Consider the following 25,579-nt stretch of genomic DNA (forward strand, 5'->3'; position numbering starts at 1 on the left):
ATCATTGAGCTGCTATCAAAGGTTGTGACTCTGAGAAATGTGCAGGTCATACTAGATGGCTTTGCTGCAATGGGATTCCCTAACTGTGGTGGGGCTATAGACGGAACGCATAGCCCTATCTTGGGACCAGACCACCAGGGCAGCCAGTACATAAACCGCAAGGGGTACTTTTCAATGGTGCTGCAAGCACTGGTGAATCACAAGGGACGTTTCACCATCATCAACGTGGGATGGCTGGGAAAGGTTCATGATGCTCCCGTCTTCACGAACTCTGGTCTGTTTAAATAGCTGCAGGAAGGGATTTACTTCCCAGACCAGAAAATAACTGTTGGGGATGTTGAAATGCCGATAGTTATCCTTGGGGAACCAGCCTACCCCTTAATGCCCTGGCTCATGAAGCCATATACAGGCACCCTGGACAGTAGTCAGGAGCTTTTCAGCTATAGGCTGAGTAAGTGCAGACTGGCGGTAGAGTGTGCATTTGGACGTTTAAAGGGTCGCTGGCGCAGTTTACTGACTCGCTCAGACCTCAGCGAAACCAATATTCCCATTGTTATTGCTGCTTGCTGTGTGCTCCACAATCTCTGTGAGAGTAAGGGGGAGACATTTATGGCGGGGTGGGAGGTTGATGCAAATCACCTGGCAGCTGAATACGCTCAGCCAGACACCAGGGCAGTTAGAAGAGCACAGCAGGAAGCGGTGCGCATCAGTGAAGCTTTGAAAACCAGTTTCATGACAGGCCAGGGTACTGTGTGACACTTCTGTTTGTTTCTCCTTGATGAAAACCCACCCCCTTGGTTGCCTCTAAATTCCCTGTAAGCCACCCGCCCTCCCCCCTTCGCTCACAGCTTGCTTGCAAAGGAAATAAAGTCACCATAATTTAAAAAACATGTATTCTTTATTAATTGATTATAAAAATAGGGAGATAACTCACAAGGTAGCCTGGGTGAGGTGTGGGAGGAGGATAGGAGGGAAGGAAAAGGCCACTTTAAAACTTGTTGAATGCCAACCTTCTGTTGCTTGGGCTGTCCACTGGGGTGGAGTGGTTGGGTGCCCGGAGCCTCCCACCCCGCGTTCTTGGGTGTCTGGGTGGGGAGGCTATGGAACTTGGGGAGGACGGAGGGCGGTTAAGCAGGGGCTGCAGTGGCAGTCTGTGATCCTGCTGCCGTCCATGAACCTCCACCAGACGCCGGAGCGTGTCCGTTTGATCCCGCAGTAGCCCCAGCATGTCCTCCTGCCTCCTCTGATCTTCCTGCCACCACCTGTCCTCATTGGCCATGGTCCTGTACTCTGCTATTGTGTCCCTCCACACAGCTCTGTCAGTGCCGGACGACTGCATGAGCTCAGAGAACATTTCATCGCGCGTGCGTTTTTTTCACAGCCTTATCTGAGATAGCCTTTGGGACGGAGGAGGGAGGCTTGAAACATTTGCAGCTGTTGGAGGAAAAAAAGGGAGTGAAGTATTTAAAAAAGATACATTTTACAGAATAATGGCTATACTCTTTCACGGTGAACAATACTATTCACATTACATAGCACATGTGATTTTGGTGCAAGGTCGCATTTTGCATCTTATATTGAGTGCCTGTGGCTTTGGTGTTAGAGATCACACACGCAGGGCCGGGCAACAGAATTCGGCTTGCAGGCAGCCATGGTAAGCCATAGTCTTTCGGCTTCTGCAACCTTCGTAACAGCCCCCTCCTTTCCCATACCAAGCAAAGCCCGTTGAGTTGGCCATTTACTGCTGCAGTTTTCCCGTTAACGTGCTGCAGCAGAAACCAAACTAACCCCCTCCCCCCATCCAATTCTCTGGGATGTCGCTTTTCCCCTCCCCCAATTACCTGGCTGGTATCAGGGAAGATCCCTGCTAGCCAAACGCGAACAGCTCAGCGCCAATGGCCCTCCTCCCTCCCTCGCATGGCTAACTGTGGGGAGGATTTCTTTTCAGCCACAGGCAAACAGCCCAGTAGGAACGGGCACCTCTGAATGTCCCCTTAATCAAATTCCCCTATTTCAACCAGGTTACCATGATCAATATCACTCTCCTGAGGAATAACATAGAGAGATAAAGAACGGATGTTGCTTGGATGCCAGAAAACACCGGGACCATACGCTGCCAGGCTTTGTCATGCAATGATACCAGATTACTTGCTACTAGCATGGTGTGGTAAAGTGTCCTACCATGGAGGATGGAATACGACTGCTCTCCCCAGAAACCTTCTGTAAAGGCTTTTAGAGTACCTCCAGGAGAGCTTCATGGAGATGTCCCTGGAGGATTTCTGCTCCATCCCCAGACATGTTAACAGACTTTCCAGTAGCAGTACTGGCCACGAATGCATCCCAAGTCCTCAGGGCTACTTAATCATTAAAAAATGCTTGCTTTTATAACATGTATTATATTTAAAAAGGTACACTCACCAGAGGTCCCTTCTCCTGCTTCGTTGGGTTGGGAGGGTATTTCAGTCAGGGTGATAAAAAGATCCTGGCTGTTGGGGAGAACGGTGTGCTGTGTGCTCTCCTCAAGCTCATCCTCCTCCTCCTCATCTTCCCCATCTGCAAAATCCTCAGGCATGGCGGAGAGTACCCCATCATCGGAGTCCACGGACAGGGGTGGGTAGTGGTGGCGGCCCTCCCTAGAATTGCATACAGCTCAGCGTAGAAGCTGCATGTCTGGGGCTCTGTCCCAGAGTGTTCGTTTGATTCTTTGGTTTTCTGGTACGCTTGTCTGAGCTCCTTAAGTTTCACGCGGTACTGTGTTAAGTCCCTGATGTAGCCTCTGTCCCTCATGGCCTCTGAGATTTTTTGAAATGTTTTGGCATTTCGTCTTTTGGAATGTAGTTCTGATAGCACGGATTCCTCTCCCCATACAGCGATCAGATCCAGTACCTCCCGTTCGGTCCATGCTGGAGCTCTTTTTCGACTCTGGGATTGCATGGTCACCTGTGCTGATGAGCTCGCCTGGCCAAACAGAAAATGAGATTCAAAAGTTCCCAGGGCTTTTCCTATACACCTGGCCAGTGCATCCAAGTTCAGAGTGCTGTCCAGAGCAGTCACAATGGTACACTGTGGGATAGCTCCCGAAGGCCAATACCTTCGAATTGCGTCCACACTAACCGTAATTCGAAATGGAGATGTCGATTTCAGTGCTGATCCCCTTGTTGGGGAGGAGTACAGAAATCAGTTTTAAGAGCCCTTTATGTCAAAAAAATGGCTTCGTTGTGTGGACGGGTGCAGGGTTAATTTGGATTTAACGCTGCTAAGTCCGACATAAACTCGTAGTGTAGACCAGCCCTCAGAGAGCAGAGCACCATTTACTGAATCACCACGCTTGATACTTCCTGCACTACTTAGCTTTTCCTCACAGGTCTTCCATCCAGACACAGACCTGATTAGCCTGTGAAATCAAACACGTTTGAACCCCGAAGTGACATGGCAGCATCTGACCACAAGAGGTCACAGTTGCTTCAGATAGATGAGAAAGACCCCACAACTAGCACTAAAATTCATTGCCATGAAGGAAGCTCTTGAATTATGCATTGGGAAAGGTTAGGAAAAGTCTGACAGTCATGTTTCGGGCTCATTTTTCAGAGAATATAGAACAGGCATATATAGAAGAGGAAGGAAATCTCAGGTTTAAAATCTGCCCCTTAGCCTTCCTACAGTTATCCCTGCTGGAACTTAGATGTATATCTAGATTTATCCATGAATTTTTGCATGTGCATTAAGAGATCCAGTTATACAACAGTAGGAGAAGAGACAATCCATATACCAACTTTAGATCAGATACACACTGGGAGGACAAAGAATCAGTTAAGTGAGAGAAGCGTCATATTTACAGAAGGGAGTTATCACAATTTGGTATCACAGACTATTAATTTATTTTGCTTATGGTCCCTGTTTGACAGAATCTCTTGGGTCCGGTAATGTAACTCCTGGTTTATTCTGGGCCTGAGCCTGCCTCTGTTACTCAGTTACTCTGTGCAGCTAATGAGTAAAATTTGTCATTAGTGCTTTAATTTTCCAGGAGACAAATACAAGAAAGTGGCACAGAAACTATCTACCTATTTTGGGACTGCTCATGTGAGTGCAGGCTGCAGGACTAGTTCCTTTGTTACCATTGGGACCAGGTTATAGAATTTCTGCTGCCTTCCACAATCCAGCAAGTATTCACCTTCCCCGGTCCACAGGCATCTGCCACACACAAAGTTGCTGAATAATTTCCTGCTCCAGAAAACTGCCTGTCCAGCTTGTAAGACAGGTTCAGCCCAGGTCAGTACAGTGGCCTAATGCTAATATTAGTTAGTATTCAAATAAAGAGAGAAAGTAGGTAATTTTAAAATAGTTCATAATGAGACCCTAATTGATTCTACAGGAGACAACTGTTGGATCTTTGTTCAATCCTTTTATGTTCTGGAAATTGAATTCAGATCCTCATGCAAGCAATTCCGAAGGAAGCGCAAAATAAATAACAGCTTCTTTTGTTCTGCCCTGATGGTCTTCCCTTCACAGACAGAACAGCTGTATTAGTTCTGTATGCTGCATTCGCTGGATGGTTTATGCTGTTCACATAATGTCTGAAGCATTGCTAGGAAACCTTTGTGTTACCAGCCGACTGGGGAGCATAATTACTATAACTACAGTGCAGAACAGCTGGGGTGTAGCTACTAAAGCCAAAAACGCCCAATTTGTGATCCCCAGCAAGGGCTCATTGGCTTCATTATGCTTTGTAACATTTGCTTGTGCTTTATAGAGGTTGTGGGTGGGCCTGTCTTGAGAGAGGTCTAATGTGCAGCCACTTAAAGAAGCTAGCATTACTTTAGTTCTCTCTGCATGGTGACAGTAAAGATGATTTTGTCTCAAGTTCTGCACAAACCTATAATCACAGCCACACCGGAGCTTCTTAGGGATAGTCTACTGGCCCAAGTGGCTGCAGACCTGGAGGATGTGGGCTATGGACAAGTCCCCCTGCATGAGAGAATCCTCTGAATGGCATAAAGCCTCAATAACTCTACTCCACCTGCCACACCCTAGGGTCCTAGCACAGGGGGGCATGCCCAGAGAGAAGGAGGCTTGGTCTGGAGGCCATTACAACTAGCTAATCTCCAGCTGCCAGACAACTGATGGCAGCTGTTATAAAATACAATAGCTTTAGGCTGCTCTAAATTATACTGGGGACTGGGTTGGTTCCCTTCTGACCGTGGAAGCATGAAGAGTGATTTTAGCCACCATTGCACTCCTCCTTGTATTTCGGCACTAAGCACAATACAGATAGATTGGAGTCTCTGAATTGGAGCTGTTAATAGCTCCTGGCAGTCACTGTGAATTTATTCCAGATCTTGCTTTCCTTGATATCTCTATGGCATCGGCCGCTGTGGGCTCTAGGAGTCTGAATTCTGTTTACACCAGTGCCCTCTGAAAACAGCCGGGGAGCAGGTGGTACAGGAGAGCACACATCAAACTGAAAGAGTTTAACTTAGCCTGGCACAGCAGGGCAGAGAGCATGTGCAAATTAAACAGCAATTCACTATTAAAAACATTTTTAATGAGATTTACCAGTTCGGTGAGCGATCTGTAATTAGCCCAAATCACTTCACACAGAAGCAGCATTTTAATGTGAAACTATCCAGCTGTGATGTATGTTTGCCAGGAAACAGAAATGGCTCCATCAAACATACAAGCGCTGTATCAAGCCTGGTAACAATCAGTTCAGGTGTGTCAAGAACCACAGAGAAATTTCACAGAGTTTGTGCATTGGCCTGTATCTACTCTACCAACTGACTAGGGTTTGCTATAGAAACGTCACCGTAGCACCTGTGGGAATTCTCTGTCCCTTGAAATCTTTCAGTCAAGCCTGGATGTCTTTCTAAAAAGTCCTCTTTAGCTCAACCATAAATTATTGGGCTTGATGTAGAAATCACTGGGTGAAATTCTATGGCCTGTGTTCTGTGGGAGGTCAGACTAGATCAGTGGTTTTCAAACTTTTTTCCTGGGGAACCAGTTGAAGAAAATTGTTGATGCCTGCAACCCAATGGAGCTAAGGATGAGGGGTTTTGGGTGTGGGAGGGGCTCTGGGCTGGGGCAGGGGGTTGGGGTGCAGGAGGGGGTCAGGACTTTGGGCTGGGGCCAGGGATGAGGGGTTTGGGGTGCAGGAAGGGGTTCCAGTTTTGGGGGGGGCTCAGGGCTGGGAGAGGGGGTTGGGGTGCAGGCTTACCTCTGGCGGCTCCCGGTCAGCAGCACAGCGGGGGTGCACCGTGGACTGCGCTGTGCCCCAGAAGTGGCCAGCAGAAGGTCTAGCTCCTAGGTGGAGGCATGCAAGTGGCTCTGCGCAACTCTCACCTGCAGGCATCACTCCCCCACCAGTTCCCATTGGTCAGGAACTGGGAGTGTGGAGCCGGTGCTTGGGGAAGGGGTAGTGCGCAGAGCCCCATGGCCCCCCTGCCTAGAAGCCGGACCCACTGCTGGCCGCTTCTGGGGTGCAGCACGCTGTCGGAAAAAGTGGGCACTAGCCTGCCTTAGCTGGGCAGCACTGCCGACGGGACTTTTAACGTCCCGGTCAGTGGTGCTGACCAGAGGGAGGCGACCCAGTGCCTTACATGCCACCACTCAGTAGTGGGTCATGACCCATGGTTTGAAAAATGGACTAGATGATCACACTGGGCCATCCTGGTCTTAAAATCTATTCACCTAAATGCTTTACAGGTATTAGGTTGGATATTAGGAAAAACTTTTTCACTCGGAGGGTGGTGAAGCACTGGAATGGGTTACCTAGGAAGGTGGTGGAATCTCCTTCCTTGGAGGTTTTTAAGGTCAGGCTTGACAAAGCCCTGGCTGGGATGATTTAGTTGGGGATGGGTCCTGCTTTGAGCAGGGGGTTGGACTAGATGACCTCCTGAGGTCCCTTCCAACCCTGATATTCTATGATTCTATTCTAAATTACATCTGCACTGTAAGATCCCTATGGCACTTCAAGGGATCACTGCTCTTCACCCTCCCCTGGTTTTAGGAGGCCGTCCTTGGGCTAGGTGTACAGTGTGGGTGTCCAGCAAGGCCGAGGGCAGAGAGAGATGGATGATGTCACTGTGTGGCAGAAATCCCTGTAGAAGTGAATGCTGCTCCTTCTATTGTGCAAATTCTAACCCCCCTTGAAGGGGTAAGAACGTGGAGTTGCAGAATTATGAGTTACTGATACAGCTGTGCTGCTGGGGCAAGGACTTTGTGCCTAAGCTTGAGTTCAGCAGAGGTGGGACCCTCTTGCAGATGTCTTCTTCCCAAACGTGGCTGTGAGGCTGTGCCTCCCATCATTCCACTTTTCCTCCAGTCCTGTTAGGAGGAAGGGGATGCATCAGGCCTGTTGTTATTTGGAGTCATCAGTAGGTTTTCTGGGTTGTCTTTTTGGCATGGATGATGATTGCAGCTCTAAAGAAGCAGATGACAGTGGAATCTAGCTATAACCATTTCCTTAAAAATTGTTGACACCTTAAACTTCTGCCGGAGCGCAGATAGAGAAGGTTGTGTGGGAGCTATTTATTTCTGGCCAGTTTTTTAGTGACAGCAATCACTGCAGTATCTCAGCACTGAAGAGCTGCCCAAGGAAAGTTCAAATCAGGTTTTATGAGTGTCTTCTTTTCAAATTAGATGGAGTCAGCTAATCAGACTGCAACTAAGGAATTGGTCAGCCTATTAAGGACCTGTAATGTATTGGTCATATCCTGTTAAATAGCTTATGAGACCCCTTGTGGAACGCTGTCTTCCATATTTCAGAAGCTCTTCACCCAGAAACCTGCCAGAGCGGCAGCATATATATGTACCTAGGTCTTCCCTGTTGTATATCATTAGTGAACACAGTTATTTGGACTCCACGTACTGTCTTCATAATACAATGGTGTAAAGAGCAAGAGACTCAACAGGGTCATTTCCAAGGGAGCAGCCGTGTGCTCCAGGGAGCGACTAGATGCGGAAGTTGAGAGCACAAGTAACAGAAGAATCCACCTAGTGCTTCATCTTCTCCCCACAGCTGGAGTATTACTCTCATACTCTGATGAGAGCTAAAACAGAAAGATAAGAAACGAGGTGACAAGTAATAAAGAAACAGGAAAGTTTCCCTCTGAAGCACTGTCATTGGACACTGTCGGAAGACAGGATACTGGGCTAGATGGACCATCGGTCTGACACAGTATGGCTGTTCCTATGCTCTTAAAGTCTCATCCTTTCTGGGGCGATAAAGTAAACATTCAGCTTTACCTCTCTGGGACCTCCTACCAATGTTCCCTGGAGTGTGAGTGTAGCTAGGAGGAATATCAGCTGGGCTAGGAGGGGAACTAATGATTTCCTAATACATTGTGATTATGGTTGGGGAAATGACCATGTGACTAATTTTCCATCTTATTCAGTGTTGTATTTACTTGTCATCTGTCTTTGTCTCTTATCTGCGAAAATGCCTGACAAAAACAAGCTTTTAAACTAGAGTTAATGCAACTACAGCAAGAGATAAATACATACACAGTGCTCATGTAGTGTGTGTTACTGACAAACATGAGTGGAGTCTCACAACAGCCCTCTGAATTTGGGAGGGTTGCACTAGTATCCCCACTTCACAGAGCAGGAACCTGACACACAGAGAAATGAGTTAACCAAGGCCACAGAGTGTCTCATTAGCATGACTGGAACTAAGAATCAGGACTTGTTGACTCCCAGACTCATGCTGTAACCGCTAGCCCTCCTGTCCTCCTGAAATATTTCCTATAGCAGGCGGTAAGTGACAAATTCTGGGCTTTTATGAGAACAGTGGTAACCAATGTGATTTTATTTTGCTCATCAATAGAGCTGCTCAGAAAAAAAAGAAGTTGTGGATGGGGGGAAACCAAGCATCCAAAACTGGACATTTTTTCATTTTTGTTTCACTTTGGATTTTTTCATTGAAAAAAATGTAAAACCATTTCCATGAAAAAATTCAAGTGAAAAACCCTTTTTTGACATTTTCCACAGAAATAAAAGTAGCTTTTTATTTACCAGCTCAATTTTATTCTGTTCTGGCCTGATTCTTATACTGCCCTCATCACTGCACTCTGTGAGCACCTTCCAACAGCGCATTGAGCAACGTGGCTCACATCTGCCGTGCATGGGTTCTCAGCCTCTCCCCAGGGTGGGACTGGTGTGTGCAATGGAGTGGTTTTGTTTTCGTTTTCAAATGGTCACGCTGCGCCACGTTTATCATTCATGGAGAAGGAACATCAAAGACGAGCACTTTGTGCTTGAGGAGATTTGTGATGCTTCCCAGTTCCTGTGGGGGTTAATTCCACAGACTCAGATCAGCCCCAGAGGAAGCTCTGTTCACCTGCGCTGATTTCTTAGAGCCTCTCACACCCCTTATTGGCATTAGCAGCTATGTTATGAGGCACAGGAGGTGCATTAGGAAACAGACCGCACCGTTTGCTGCTGTAGTGGTTCAGATCCATCCTGCCCTGCACTGCCCCGGAGTGTGCTTTACATTCAGTCATGCTTAACAAACGCAGAGTAACTTTTAAAAAACACAGCCAAATGAACTACTCAGTACAATTACCCAAGACAAGACAACATACACAGGGAGAAGGCCGTACAGGGAAATAAAAGGACATACTGTGGCCATGAAGGTCAGCAGTGGCCATAATGAAACCACCTTTGTAAAGTGTTCGAGGCTGATGGAAAGTGACGGATAGGCAGCATTCTGTGTGGCAGGGGGTGAATTCTGCATGCTAGTGCCTATCCTAGCTAAGGCAAAACCACCTGACAGCCTACAGTGAGACGGTGGGATCCCTCCAAAGCAGGTGTTGTCAGGAACAGAGCATAATTAGCAAGAGGAAAAGGAGCCAAAGAGAGCAATTAAATTGGCATGAAACAGAATGGTACTTTCAGGCTTGTAAGGGGGTATTTCAGAGTTGCAGTATAGTAATATACTGACTGGGGAATATTTTCAAGAATAAAAATATTCTTTTTGAGGCTCGGTTTGCTACATATGATTCACAGGGCCATTATTTGGTTGGTCACTAGGACTTTATAAAAATGTTCACAGATCCTGAAAACGTTGTGAATTTTAGCATCAATTATTATTTGGCTGAAAATGCCCACCATAAATAAACCATGTTATTCAGTGTTCTCCTTTTTAAAAAGCTTAATTTAGCCAATCAAGCAACAGAAACAATGCAAATAGCAGATTGTCAATGCAAGCAATCCCTGAGGCTGAAAATTATCTGCCCAACCTCTCTTGCAAACCTTTCTGAATATTAAGTATATTGAAAGGAAATGACAATCAGCTGACAAGCAAATCACTAACTAGAATCAAAGGGTTTGCATTCAGCAACAAACATGATTCAGAGTGACCAGCTCTACCACAGACCAGCAATTGATGACACCTACTTGGTTCTTTTCAGAAAACGGACACTTCTGCTTTCTGTGGGCAAAATTGTGCAACCCCCTGTGTGCCTTTTAGACAAGCAATCTAGAATCCAGCAGAGGTTCCTCAAGAAAGAGGCACTAAACTTGTTCTGCATCTGATAGTGTGATGGCTATCTGGGGCTCTTAGTAACACCGAGCTCACCTTTTTGGGGCCAGGCTTGCCACATTTGGCATCACCAGCCCTCACTAGTCTGAACCATTTTAATGTCCATTCATTGAAATCTACCCCTCTGGTCCCAGCTGGTCACTTCTCCTAGTTCATCTCTCTGTGCCTTTTGGGAGCTATACTTGAAGTTTCTTTCTGAGTGGAATAAGTGGCAAGAAACTTTCCTGAAGCATGGAGCATTTACCAGAGAGCACAAGGCCTCTTCGCAGAGCTGGGTATGTAGAATTCACTTTCCTCTGCATCTCACTCTCCCCGCCTCTGTGCCTATGATATTGACGTTTTATCTGTGGAAAATCCAAGGAACAATTGTTCCAGAATTGCTTTTTTCAATCGTCTCCCCCAAAGAATAATGGTGGGTGCTCTGGTTTGGTTTGAGTCATGGGAAGACAGGATACTGGGCTAGGTTGACCTTGGGTCTCAGCCAGTCTGGCAATGTCTGTCTCCAGTCGTGGTCAGCACCAGATGCTTCAGGGGAAGGTGTAAGAATCCCACAATGGGACACTAGGTCTCATCCTGATTTCTAATGGTTAGCGATTGACTTAAAACCTCAAGCATGAAGGTTTAATATCCCTTCTCAAATGTTTATCATCATGAACTATTATAACTCAAAATAGTCCTAGTATCCATAGAAATGTCCAATCATCCTTTTTAGGAATCTTTTAAAATTCTTAGTCTTAATAGCTTCCTGTGGCAAGGAGTTCATGTTGTGTGAAACAGTATTTCCTTTTATCAGTTTGCAATTTCCCCCCTTTTAATTTCATTGAATGTCCCTTTGTTCTTGTATTATGAGACAGAGAGAACAGAAGCTCCCAGTCCGCCTTCTCTATACCATGGTCAAATATCTACTACTGGTGGAGATTAATCTATTTATATTAATCATAATAACTGTAGGGTTGATATTATTATAGCTATTATTATTTGTATTATCGTACTGCCTAGGTGCCACAGTGCAAGGTACTGCACACATTCAGAACAAAAAGACAGGTTTCAGAGTAGCAGCCATGTTAGTCTGTATTCGCAAAAAGAAAAGGAGTACTTGTGGCACCTTAGAGACTAACCAGTTTATTTGAGCGTAAGCTTTCGTGAGCTACAGCTCACTTCATCGGATGCATACTGTGGAAAATACAGAAGATGTTCTTATACATACAAACCATGAAAAAATGGGTGTTTACTACTACAAAAGGTTTTCTCTCCCCCCACCCCACTCTCCTGCTGGTAATAACTTATCTAAAGTGATCACTCTCCTTACAATGTGTATGATAATCAAGGTGGGTCAATTCCAGCACAAATTTTATTAGCACCTCCTTTGTCAGCCTTTTTGATTATGATGTCAGAGTTGTTAATTGAATGTTATTCAACATTACATTTGAGGATGAGCAACTGACCTTCAATTATTAATTTAGAACTTTCAAGAAATACCTAGATATTGCCCGTTCTGCATTATTTGAAGGAAATTCTACCCAGTCCCACATATGTAGTTCAGCAAAGCCAGTACAGAGGAACAGAAGTGAGAGACAAGATGTGTTCAGGGAAGGAAGCACACAAAAAAGACCTGTTAGTGCATCACCCCTGAAAGAAGCCACCTGCTAGTAGCCACCCCAACAGAGATCATCCTTATATATTATAATGCCAATGAAAAATAACGAAAAGACATTACACCAGTCTGACAGTCCTTTCTTCTTGTCCCATTTCTATTAGTAACTTTATGGTATATAAGGAGCAGCTTTCACAGCTTGGTGGAGGTCAGTCTGCTTCATGTGACAGTCACTGTTTTGGCATAAACTTTTGGCTCATATCAATGCATTTCTATATTGACTCTGCTCAACACAGCGTTGCTTTTTCTTGGTATAGGTTAAGAGTCCAGATCTACTGCCAGGACAATCTGTTTCCAAAGATACAAGAAGTCGTGTTAGATGCATGGTCTGCCTACTCGAAGCCGGTGCCTTCAAGCTGCAGTGAGCTCCTGACTTTGTTTCTTCAGTGCTGCTGCATTGCTTTGCTGACAGGTGGCCTCCTCTACAACTGGATGTTCTCCTCACTTGAGTATCCATTTCACCTCTCCTTTGCAACTGCGGTTTCCTTCAGTCTGCTACTTCTACTGATCCTCTTCTTGGTGCATCCTATCCGCTGCATGTTCACCATAATCATACCTACGTTGGGCACTAAACAAGGCCGGAGGCTGCTCTTGTCCACCTGCTTCATGATCGTGGCAGTTAATATCTTACCAAACATCATGGACAACATTAAAACCATACTGCAGGTTATTAAATGCATTTGCAAGGATTCCTCAGACAGCCTTTTGAACTCAACAACCCTGCTGGGAAAAGCTTCCATGCAGTTTGGTCACCAGATCAAAGAAGTCACTGACAAAATGGCAGATAACTCTCTGAAGCCCAGGAATGGACATTTTCAGTATGCTGTGAATCACAGTAGTTCCTTGGTAAGGGACCAAGTGCTAATTGCTAGTCAGAAGATCAAGGATGATTTCTCTGCTGTCGAATTGCTGGTCAAACAGGCATTGCTGGTAGCCAACAGGGTGGCTGCTGGCTTCTTCCTTTTCTATCTCCTTTTTGAGTCCGCTTGGTATTTGAAAAGCTATCTCACCAACCTCCGATTTGACAATATTTACATCACCAAAAAGCTGGAGGACTTGGCTGTGGACAAGAAAGCAGCCCATCTGCTGACACGCTCACCCAAAAAACTGATCAGATCCACAGGCTTGAAGCTGTCCCGGGAGGAAAAGATGGTGTGCCTGGTGCGCATGATGCTCCTCACTTTGGTCCTGATGCTGACAGCGGTAATCATAGCAACGGACTACATCGCCTTCCACTTGGCAGATACAGCAATGAATGAGGTGGCTCAGTTTCCCAGGGTGCCCATAACGCTCAATATTAAATATGATGTAAGTAGCAGAGTCCCTAGCCTGGCCCTTTAAATAAAGGAATGCCCAGCTTTTCTCACCAGCCAAAGCTACATTTGTCTGAGCTGCTCTATCGCCAGCTGCACAGACAGAATGGATGCAGGACAGGGACGTATGTACTCTCACAGCCTGCCTCCAGCACATATAGTTATAGGGTGACCAGACAGCAACTGTGAAAAAACGGGACAGGGGTGGGGGGGTAATAGGCACCTATATAAGAAAAAGTCCCCCAAAATGGGACTGTCCCTTTAAAAACGGGACATCTGGTCACCATATATAGTTATATAAGGCAACATTATGATCAGGGCCGTCCTTAGGCATACGCAGCATAGCGGCTGCGAACGGCACCCGAAAATTTGGGGCACCCCTTAATGTCCACCCTTTCGCCTATTCCTATCCCTGTTCTGACCCTTCCTGCAGGCTCCCACAGCTGGCTGCTGCAGCCTGGTGACTCTTACTCTGAAGGGGATCTAGTAACTTAAAAGTGGAAAAGGCTTCCAGCCTGCCAGACCTATTAGCACAACACTGAAACTGTTAAAGAGCCATTCAAGTGGTAATGAAGCCATTTAACAGGCATTTGCCAAACCCTGGGTATATACAGTCAGTTTCTGAATTTACTGACAAAAGGCAGTTGTGCATTGCTGTAATATTCACTCAGAACGTGTCAGTCTACAGGACCTTAGTTTAAAATTTGCTTTAAAAATATTTCACTGGTGTGTTGCTGAAGATGATAAAATCACATCTCTAAAAAATCCTTGCATAGATTTTTAGATGCACAGTCTGAGTATTGATCTTTAGCCTTAAATGCTTGGATCTTCAGACAAATAGTTTTTTAAATAAATCATTCAAAGGACCACCCTTATCTAAAATGCACATTTTAATTTTAATAACTGTAGTACAAAAAACTTGCTTCCAAAATCTTCCTGTCCTTTCTGTCCATTCCTTTCTCCCTTCGCACCCCTGTTGAAAAGAGCCCTTAAAGAGACAACACCCTTTCCTGCCAGATAGCTGGACAAACGAGTTTCCCTTTCTTTACTTCTGACTATTTAAGGAACAAGTTTTAAGAGAACCCTATAGCAAAATCAGTACCTTAGTAAGATATAACATCCTTTGTTATGCCTAAAATCTTTGGAAACATATTTTTTGAAGTTGGTGAAGTTTCATGAACATGTCTATTGTTATGGAGATCACACAAAGTAATCTTACTGTTCCCTGTTTCTAAAAGCGGCGAACATTGTTATGAACACACTAAATCGCTGTGACTGATTAATTTAAAATAATGTCTTTGTTTCAGTGAGTTAAATATGTAGTAATCTGGAATGATTACTTTATGAAGGCTTAAGAGTACATTTAAAATATAAAATCAGCTTAGGAATTCTGATTAAGAAAATGTAAAACAGAGAAGAGCTGCATCATGTATTCCATAACATTTAATGTTGTAGTCAGCAGGGCAGCTGACTTGCCCTTACTACAAAGTTTTTGCAAATAAATCTCTGACAAACTTCAGGGCATATCAAAAAACCCATGCCTGACATTTTTTATTCCCAAGTTTAGTGCTTTTAATTAGGTACCTTCTGCATGTCCAGTCTTCACCTTCTGGCAGGCAGTGGAAAACATGCTCCATTTTCTTTAGAAAGAAATTGCGGAAGAGTGTTTTTTTCAAATGTCATTTGCTTTGTTTGAGTTCAGCGATTTGGCTGATAGGGGGTGATCAGGGAGGGGGAGGGAAGAGAGGAGGGAGACAGTGGGGAGAGGGCGGGGCCTGGGCAGAGTGGGGGCGGGACCTGGAGCGGAGCAGGGGTGCAGTATGGGCGGGGCCACAGGCAGAAGAGGTGGGCTGGGGAGCTAGCCTCCCCAAGTGGCAGCTTCTCCTGCTGTCCATGACAGCAAGTAAGAGCGGATCGGCTCCCGCACACCCAGTGAGCACTGCAGTGTCCTTAGGCAGGGGCCGTATTCACAGAGCCGAATGCACCAGCGCCGCGCATTCTGCATGAGGGAGGGGGTATGGGGGTCTCTGCGGGGAACTGTGAATCTCTGCTGCCATGAGACGGGCCGGGCATCTCGGTATCCTTTGCTGCCTCCCCCCTCTCCCCTGGGCTGCGAGCCTGGGCTGCTGTCAGCCAGCCATAGGGGCACCAGTTTAATAATACTGTGTAGGGCCCCACAAAGCCTAAGGATGGCCCTGATTGTGATCTCTCCTGTGCCCTCAACTCCCACTAGTATCAGTGGCAGCTGAAGACAGCCAACAACCTGAAAGAGCAGGGTTTCTAGTACAACCACTCCCGCTGTAGAGCTCACTGCTGAATCACATGTGGTGCATTAACAAATAAAGGACAAAACTAGCCCAGCGTTTGTGTTTAACCCCATAGGACAAGTGAGGAAGTCACTGATCAAGCAGCTGATGTGGAGATGAAAACTTTCACTTGGAAAGCATATGTTCTTGTAGGGATTGCCCTTAAGGGTCTTTTCGGGGATTCTGGGGTAGTACAAGGGGAGGGGTGAAGCAAAATCCAAGAGAATCAGTCATGTGGTGTCAGTCATTCAGGGCAGGAGCATCTCTTGCCCTCATGCCAGTACAGGAGAGTCAGGCAAACACTTTGCACCTCTTTACTCTCCTTTGTGCAAGTAGGATGACCAAATAGCAAGACAGAGCCTGATAATATCGGGACGTCCGGTCCCCCTATGTGCAAGGCTACCTGCATTGTGAGTCATAGAGCAGGGAAGGAGGGAAAGCAGTCTCTGTGGGGTCGGTAACCCCACTCCTGTGCAGGTGGGCAAGGAATGGGTGAGTGGGAGGCACGGAATGGGCAGACCTTTGGTCCCTGTCCCACCAAATGCTCTGGGGGCCAGTGTGTATAGAACAGTAGCAAGAAGGGGACCAGGGAGCAAACTGTGATTCCGACTGTAAGATACAATCTAGCCCTTAGAAAGCATCGTGGATACTCTGCAGTGAAATGAGGTGCTGGAATGCCCCCCTACGTCCTCTACATCCTGCCTCTAGTCTGGGACAAGTGGGCTCTCGGTGACGGGAAGAAAGAACAGTTTATTAGAAAGAGGAATGGGGCCCTTCCCACCTCTTCCCTGAGTTGTGATTGCACTGACTGAATCATAGCTCCAGAGACCCACTCGTATGACAGCGGGGAAAGTTTTACCAGGAGACATTTACATGGTAATAATTGTGGGGATCTACCATTTAGGAATATGGGAGTCTCCAAAGCAGAGCAGATCAATGGTTCATGTAGTCCAGTGCTCTGTCTCAGAGAGTGGCTAGCATTGGATTCATAGGAATTGTGATTTATTATTTATACAATGCCCAGAGTTTGTTAGACACTTTTACAATCACACAGGCCAAGAGCATGACCCCTGGCTCTCAGCAGCAGTCTCACTGGAACTGCTCCCCACTCTGAGTAAGGGATTCACAAACTGGGATAGATAGAACAGCCCTCAATGTACAGAGATACCAGAAAATCAAGGAGGAGGGTCGGGGGATGGGATGCAAAACCAGATTTGGTTTTAATCAGTTCTGTTTTCAGTTTTAAAATGTATTTTTCCTTTTTCTTTATTAACCCTTTCCTGTTCTGTGTTTAAATTCATGCCCAGTTGCTTTTTAATGGTCAGTCAGGACACAGGAAAACATAAACCCTTTTGGACCCTCTCCAGTTTCAATATATTTTTTATCCCTCTACCTATTTTCATTTTTTCTCGTTTTTTAGCTTTCCTGTTTTAATTATCCCCCCCCTCTTTCCTTTTTTGGGATGCTCCAGTCGCCGGTGTAATCCTTTCATCACACACTTAACTGGGCAAGTCTACATTTCTTCCTAGCCACCACTGGCAAGCAATTTATAGCCAGAAACCTGTGGACTGAGAAACTATTTAACCTTCATGCTAGAGAGTGTGACTGCACATGCCATTCTTTGCTATAAGAGTTTAATTTTTTTTATGACTTATCACCTCAAACAGTTTATTGCTATTATAATTATTGTGGCAGCAGCTAAGACCTCAGGCATGATCCTACTGCATTGTGCTAAGCAGCGTATGCCCATGTAAGCATATTATCTAGTCACAGCCTGAAACCTACTTGCATTTTTAGCTCCCAATCTTACCAAACGTGTACAAAATTTAATTGTGATTCTTATGTTGCCGAGTTGCTATTTTTGTACTTGCCAGAGTGTGGTTGGGTTTTTTCATCTTCCCGTTGAATCTTTCATTTTGTTTGTTTCAGGCTAAAATAAACATTCTGCCCTTTATCTGGAAAATTTTCAATGGAGTCACTTCTGGAGAACAATCCATTGTGAACTTCGAAAGAACTTACCAGCAGAATCTGACCTTCATTTCTGCCGATTGCACAATAAAATGGCCAAGCCCCCCCAACAACTTTGTGGCCCTTGCTGTCGGAATGCTCTATTGCATCATCTATGCCATGATCTTTCTGGAAACTTATGCACAACGTTTGTGCCGAAAAATCTCTGCCTCCTTCTTTGAGAGACAAGAAGAGCGGAGAGTCGAGCACCTCTACAGGGAGCTATTAAGGAAACACAACAAGAAGGAGCAGCAACTGAAGCAGGGGATTTGTAAATCTCCGGCATGCTAGCATTCCTGGGATGCTATGACAGGAGATGACAAGGACGCTTTAGGCGCTATGCCATGACAATCTTTTTTTGGATCGTTCAGCCTGGGTTTTGTCTTCAAAGTCAGGGGTAGGGAATATATGGAATATGGGCACAAAACCACAAACATCTCAAGATCTGAGGGTTTTGTATTTTGCTTTAGTGTTGCAAAAATGGCCAAGTTTTATGGTTACTTTTTTTTTTTTCTCAGCTCCAGGACCATTTTACAACAAAAGTGGTTCTATTATAAGCAAAAAACCCCAACATGTTCAAGATTTCAAATTTTAGCCTGATGCAAAGCAAATTTGGCCTCAAAACATGCAAAAATGAAAACAATTTTGCATATTTTTATGCAAAAACCATAAAGTCACAAAAATGTCAAGAAAAGCACAATTTGACTCTAATAAAATGTCCTGGAATTAAATTTTGCAAAAAGATCATGCTGTTTTTGCCCAGCCCTAGCCAGAATGTATTTGTGTAAAGTTATAGTCTGTTTCACTTGTGCTATGTTAAATATTTATACATTTTGAGAGAGAAATTGCTTAAAACTTTATTGATCTATGGGGAGAAATATGTAACTTCCTGTCCAATGATTGGCATTGGCATGGAACGTCCTGGTTATTGTCTATTCTTCACTAGGGGTGATGTAACCCACAGCCACTCAGTGTCTCCTCCTAGTGGTGACTGGGCCACATACAGAAGTTGATGAGCCTGTTGCAGCCTCAGTTAACACATTTAGCTCAGGCAATAGAGGCTTACACTTTTAGATCCAGAGATCCCAGATGCAGACACACCCAGAGATATGTCATAACACTGACACTAAATGAAAGTGGGGTTTCAACAACTGACCTGCCGTTATCAAGCACTATAGGGTATGTCTATGCTGCATTTTGGAGTGAGCCTCCCAGTGCAGGTTGACAGACTCCGGGTAGCGGGGCTCAGGCTGTGAAGCCCACCCCCCGGCTTCAGAGCCTGAACTTCTGCCTGAGTCACAACTTCCCAGCTTTGTGCTATTTTTAGAGCGCTAGTGCAAGCTCCTCTAGCCTGAGTCTGTTGACCCAGGCTGGGAGGGACTACCCCCGTGTATTCACACCTCCACACTATTGTAATAATTTTTGTACAAAGTATGCCTTGCAAGGATGTCATTGGAAAACTCAATTTACTGGTCAGTATTGTCCTAATAAAATATGTGTGACAAAGTTGCAAGATCTCCCTGTATAATGTTATTAGCACATGTTTCAAACCCTACAGCCCTGCACAGACAGAGGTTGACAAACAGGTCTGTCTTAGACAGAGGAATATGTGCTCTGCTTAATTTGTATTTAAGCAGTAAACAGTGTCATCAAGCAAGAAGGGAAACAAACAAAGCTCAAACAGGTGAGAAAAAGCTGGCAAGGAACCTCCTCCCTCATAGACTCTTTATTTCCTAGTGCCAAGCCGGAAATGTTTTTTTCAAGAGGGGGACTGAAACTGTAAAAAGGAAGGACAAACTCCCCCAGGTACCCCCTCTCTCCACCCATCCCTTTCACTGCACCTGAAGCAACAAAGGAAGCATTCCTTGGACTCTGGGGGAGGGTCCAGGCCTACAGAGGTTGATCAGTAAGACTGATGAAAGCCTGTGGTGCGAAACTTTGCTTGAATCTGATATAGTTTGTCAAGTTAGGTGTTAGCAAACATTCAATCTTTATTAACTACAAAGAGAGAGATTTTAAGTGACTACAAGTAATGAGGCATAAAAGTCAAAATGGGTACAAGAAAAATAACCTTGTTTTACTGTTTTATCTAATGCAGTATGTTTAAATTGGAGTGTCTGAATAACAAGTTGCGATAATAAAATGGCATATTATTCCCTTTAAATATTTTGTACTGTCCAGGAGAGAGCTGAGCAGTACAAGACATACATTTATGGGGGGGAGATCTGGGGCTGGAAGTGAGTTGGGGTCACCCTGCAGTATAACTCAGGCTGGTGAAGCCAGACTGTAACCCAAGTGTGGCGGGCAGGCTGCAGCTACACACAGACTCTCAGGGTGTAGCTTGCATGCTGGAAGGCTGTTTGTGAGTGGCCCAGGTGGGAACTATGTCAGCAAGGCATTGTAAGGCACCCATAGATGCAGGACAGGGGCGACACATCTACTCATTAGTCTGGATTGTACCCTGGCATGTCGTCACAGAGGCTCACGCCAAAGTGCTGTGTAGCCATAGAGTACTCCAAGGGCTTGTCTACACTAGAGTTAATTTGGATTAAATTAAATTAAATTCCTGGTAAAAGTGGTTTAAAATAATTTGGAATAAGGCACTCTTAATCTGGAATAAGAGCATCCACACAGGGAGATAATCAGAAATAGGTCAACTAGAATAACTCCCCATGTAGACAAGCTCTAATATGGCCTGAAGCTACAAAAGGAGGCTGGCTGCTATTTCAGGGCTTTGGTCTATAGTGTAATATGAACTTCTAAAATCAGGTTGGGTCTACTGAATTTAGGAGACAAAACCAAAAGAATGGGAAGTAGATTCAAAATAGCTAATAAATGAGCTACCCAAGGTTAAGTGTCATGGCAGAGGTGTGAGAATCCCTGAACGTTTTCCATATGAGGTGGCAACTCTTGCTGTTCACACCAGATCTCTCACTGGAAAAGCACCAGAAGGATTTTAACAATATCACAACCAGCAGAAGTGAAATCCATAACTTAATGGCCCCCATATATGCATTGTGATAGGGGAAAGAGAGGAGCACAGAATGGGTCAGTCAGACCATGACATCTTCCCTGAGCTGAATGATTAGGTCTGACACACACCTGTGCCCTTCCCCTTCTGAGCTTTGCATTCTCTGTCATTAAGAAAGTAAGGGAAAGGGTGGGAGTGGAGGAAGATACCACACATTGGTGGCTATTCAAAACTCCCATTCCCCTGGCTACCCATTTGGGAACCTCTGGTGCACGTACTATAAGTTACCTAGCAGCGTGCACAGCTAGAAATTAATCTGACCCTCTTGCAGTTCTTGCCTGAGTATTTTGCCGGGAATGAATTAGCCTGACGGCATTTTTTGCTAGCAAGTTCAGTATTTCTCTAATGTGTAGAATTGTATCCATATAGTGTGAGCATTAGGCATCCTCAGACATTGCTAGTCTGTGGCTACACATTCAGCAACTATCAGCTGGAAAATGTTGTCATGGGAATATTGTGTGATAAATGGAATGAGTTATTGCTTTGCTGAAGACATACATTTATTCCATATAAAAATCCTGGCTTTCTGCCCCCTGCACCATAAAAATATCCTAAAAATGTGACTGAGTGAGATCTCTCCCTCCAAAAATTTCCAAAGCCATAATATACAGTTAATTTCTTACACTATTGCCCCTGCGAGGATACATCAGCACTGGACTATATCTCACTCCCAAAAGGGCTAGGCTATCTATTAGGTTGTGTCTATTTTGACAATCGTAGTAATTATGTTATAACTAGATTTTAAAGCTTTTCTCAGTAATGACAGCTGAGTACACCATCTTACTCTGGAAAATTATCTTAGCCCCTTCTCACTTAGCTGGATGAGTCTCTTCCACTCGTCCCCTAATGAGAGACTTGGAAAAAAAGAAAACACAGAGCAGAAGAGCAATCCAACATTGCAAAATAAAAAGGGATTTAGCACTATCTGGGAAGAGGCCACTTGACGGTTTGTTATGTATATATATTTTTAAAGGACCTAAGGGCCTCTAATCTTCTGTTTCAGTTCAGGCTAAGATTTCACTGACTCTTTTCATCTGCTGCTGGGGAGGTGAGAAGATTCAGTGTGAGGGATTGAAAATGCAGAGTGGGAGGCCAATATGAGAGGCAGATGACAATGAGGAGCAATTAAGTGTCAGGGCTGAATGATGCCAGGTGGGCAGATTCTGTTGTTTCCATGGGGCAGGTTTGTAGAGCATCAGAAAATGCCTGTGAGCAGGAGCTCCGAGTGTCAGTTGGGAAAAATGTACCAACGCGTGACATTTCAAGGAGAGGTTTTAAAAATACCTATCTCCCACTGAACCATTGTGGAGAGAGGGTGCTTCAAAGCCGATCCTGTCAGCAAGATGATCAAGGTATCACTAGCAATCTGAAACATGTACATGGTTTTACCCTCCCATGGGTAATATTACATACAGACAGACACTCCTGGGGTGTGTGTTGTGTACAGGAATGGGGTAGTCTCTTTAAGTAGTCTGTGATCCCTCCTAGTGGTGCTCACTGTGTTCTATGTTTTAGAAGCTGCTAGAAACCAGCCAGAGCAGTACAGACCTCAGTGTGACATTTTTGTGTGTATTTAGTAAATATGGTTATTTGGACCCCACTGTGCTGATGTGATGTTTTCCTATTATATTTCTTGTGTAAAGAGCAAAAGACATAACAGAGGACATTTCCAAGGCACAGATATCAGTTAGGTGCTAATGCCCAATGGCTTTCAATGGAGATTAGGCACCTAACTCATTTGTGCCTTTGAAAATCTCATCTATAATCCCCACAGGGTACTTATGCCCCATAACAGAGTCAGTAGCACAGCTGGGGCTGCTAGAGAGATGAAGCAGGGTGTGAAAAAGAAACAAACAAATTTTCAAGCATGACAAGTAGTTTTGGCATCTAAAACTGAGCCCATAATTCGGTGGCCACAAGTTTAGTGGGTATCTTGTTTTCACCATTAGTTTTTGTGAAGGTGGAAAGATGGATTGGCACATGCAAATTGGGTAGGATTGTATGCACAAATGGTGATTCCGTGCACTAATCCTTGATTACCTGTACAAAAATTAATGGCATGCCAGACGAAAAATTTCAGGTGCAAAATTTCAGGTGCCACTTTACTGGCTGTTTTTCAAAATTTGGCTCACATAGTCCACTTTATTTTCTACTGGGCTCCTGTATGAGTCCCATTAGTGTGGTTTGTAATTAAGAAGAGATTTCAGGCTAGCAGGTGATTTGGGAGACTGATCAATTCTTATTATAATGTTTCCCACTCTGAAACACCACTGACTCTTGAAACTGGAATAATATGGCAACCATTAGTGCTCTGGTTTTAGAGTATACTAGTCACTTCTACTTGTGTTGCCAAATCCAGTGGTTTTCAGACTTTTTAGGCTGCATACCCCTTTCCAAATAATGGAGTCTACCGTGTACCCTCATCTGAGACAGGGTCATCATATACCTGTGATTAGATTGCCAAGTCTTGCTAAATAAAATGCAGTGTCCACCATTACAGGATTTTTTCCCATGTACGCCCAATGAGAGCTCGCTTATCCCTAAGGGTGCTCATACCCCTGTTTGAAAATCACTAATATATCCATCTAGGTTTTTATATGATACCCATTGCCATTGTATTTGTGTGCATCTCAAAATTACGAAGTGTACGTACATATATGCATTGCTCTCTCTCCAGCTCACTCAGTCAGAAGTGGCTGGGTTTTTGGGGGTTGGTTTACTGTTTAATTTTCAGGAAGGCTTCCTCTCTCTCTGTGGGGGTGTAATTGGGGATAGGCTATTAAAAGTGGGTTTTGCATTTGGCTGTCAAAGTTCTGAGGCCCACAGACAACTTGATTTCTCCCAGCACTTAGTTCCAGATTCATGAGCCAGTCACTAATAAAAGTTCTTGTGCTGAGGTGGGTGTTCCCTGGTTCCTGTGGAACACAGCTGCAATGGGAGGTCATTATCACTCAGGGAGAGGGGGTCACCTAGGTCATTTAGATCAGATCCTTAAAGGGCTTTTGAAGATGAGGACCGAGCTTTTGAATATAATTCAGTACTACATGGGAGCTGGTGCAGCGAGCAGAGCAGTGGTGTGTGACAGTGTCTCAGTGGCCTGTGTTGCTGAGCAGATGAACTGAAGTGCTCTGAACCAATTGCTGCTTTTTCAAGCTTGACAGTTTCAAACCTAAGTTCAGAGAATTGCAATACTCTAGCTCAGTGGTCCCACAGGCACAGATCACTGCGGCTAAATCTGAATCTACGAGGCAGCACATCAGCCCCCCCTTTGTTCTGAGCAGACTGCACCAGAGGACGAAGCAGGGGGAAAATCCGTTAAATTACCGAGCTCAGTTATAATGGCAAAACTATGCAGCCTCCCTTTCTTCAGTGTGTCTTGACTCTTTCCCTCACTTCTCCCATCCAAGTCTTCATTAAGGTACTGTAATTATTTGCCATAATGGACCTTATGAGATTAAATTGCAGAAGTGAAGAGGCAGCTGGAGCCAGATGCATCAGACTCTTTCAGCTTCTGGGGTATTTGGAACAAAAGAGTGTGGGTTTGTTTTTTTTTTATTTAGTAGCTACCTAAGGAAACAGTGGCTGTAACTGTCTCACTGGGTTTTCTGGCGCCACATTGTTACCTTGTTTAATACAAGTGCCTTTCTGCTGCTGGAACAATCAAGGGCTTTGAGCCTGGTGTTTCTTTAGAAAATGCTTTAAACTCTCCTGCATTTGTGAACCAAAGAGACTTCCACGCTCCCTTTGAGTAGCTGAACCTATCTGGAACCAATGACTGGAGCAGTGGGGAAGAGAAGAGAAGATTTCTTTCAAACTAGAAACCATCCCCATTAGCATACGGAGTTCTGATAAGCACTTTTCATTGTAGTCGCTGAAGTAGATGGCTCAATTTTTCAGAATGGACCCTACTCTTTTTAGTCAATGCCTCACAATGGTACATTTCACACAATCCAAGTTCTTTTTGCACCATATCCTTAATATGAAACAAACTTCCAGTTCCTGTCTCTATCCCCCAACACAAGGAGGAGTGGTTAAAATATGACCTGCAGGGAAGATTTCTGTAGAAGGAGTGGAGTGGAAGATGAAGATGGCTGCAATGGTCAGTTCAGAGGGTGAATAGCAAGGGGAAAGTGGAGGCACAGGGTTGGGGATTTATTACATTTAGAGATGGGCACAAGTCTCGACATTCAGATGTGGATTTTGACACACACCTGACACAAAGCCAGGGGGATGTTTAGGTCTGGGTTTCTGAGGTGGCCTTATCTGTGCGGAGAGGGGACAGGGCCCATGGGAGTCAGAAAGTCAGTTGGCAAGGCAGCTCTTCCAGAGGACAGTGGGAGCAGATATTAAAGCGCTACATTGCAGCCGAAGAATCTTAACAGACGATAACAGAACATAAAATGCAAATAAAGAATTAGATCTCCCTTTCGTACCGACGGGTTGGAGTTTCTGTTCAGAAACACAGTGCATTACAAAGGGTGGGGCGCTCAGCTAACTAAAGGCATAAAATACAATTATATTTGTGTGAATCAACTTCATTTGTCTTTGCTGAAGTTACATTGAGTTGCTGGGAAGCAACAAAATCAGAAAATAAATAACATCTTTAAAAGGTCTTGCAAAATTTCAGCCAGCATGTTTAACAGGCTGGCTTTTAAAGAAAGATTCAGGCCCATATTCTCTGCTGCTGTAATCTGAAGCAGCTCCACTGACCTCAAGGAAGCTGCACCAGTT

The 25,579-nt window shown here is 44.8% G+C and overlaps 1 protein-coding gene across 1 annotated transcript; it reads left to right on the forward strand.

The window, feature by feature from the left end:
* The first annotated feature begins 10,423 nt into the window (after positions 1-10,423).
* Positions 10,424-19,326, forward strand: LOC102946091 (osteoclast stimulatory transmembrane protein). Its single transcript, XM_007059830.3, is given in 4 exon segments — positions 10,424-10,812; positions 12,449-13,499; positions 17,740-18,051; positions 18,054-19,326. Coding segments are annotated over 4 exon segments (1,446 nt in total). The 5' UTR covers positions 10,424-10,768; the 3' UTR covers positions 18,093-19,326.
* The last annotated feature ends 6,253 nt before the right edge of the window (positions 19,327-25,579 follow it).

This window comes from Chelonia mydas, chromosome 13, assembly GCF_015237465.2.
Source record: "Chelonia mydas isolate rCheMyd1 chromosome 13, rCheMyd1.pri.v2, whole genome shotgun sequence".
Classification (NCBI taxonomy): Eukaryota; Metazoa; Chordata; order Testudines; family Cheloniidae; genus Chelonia; species Chelonia mydas.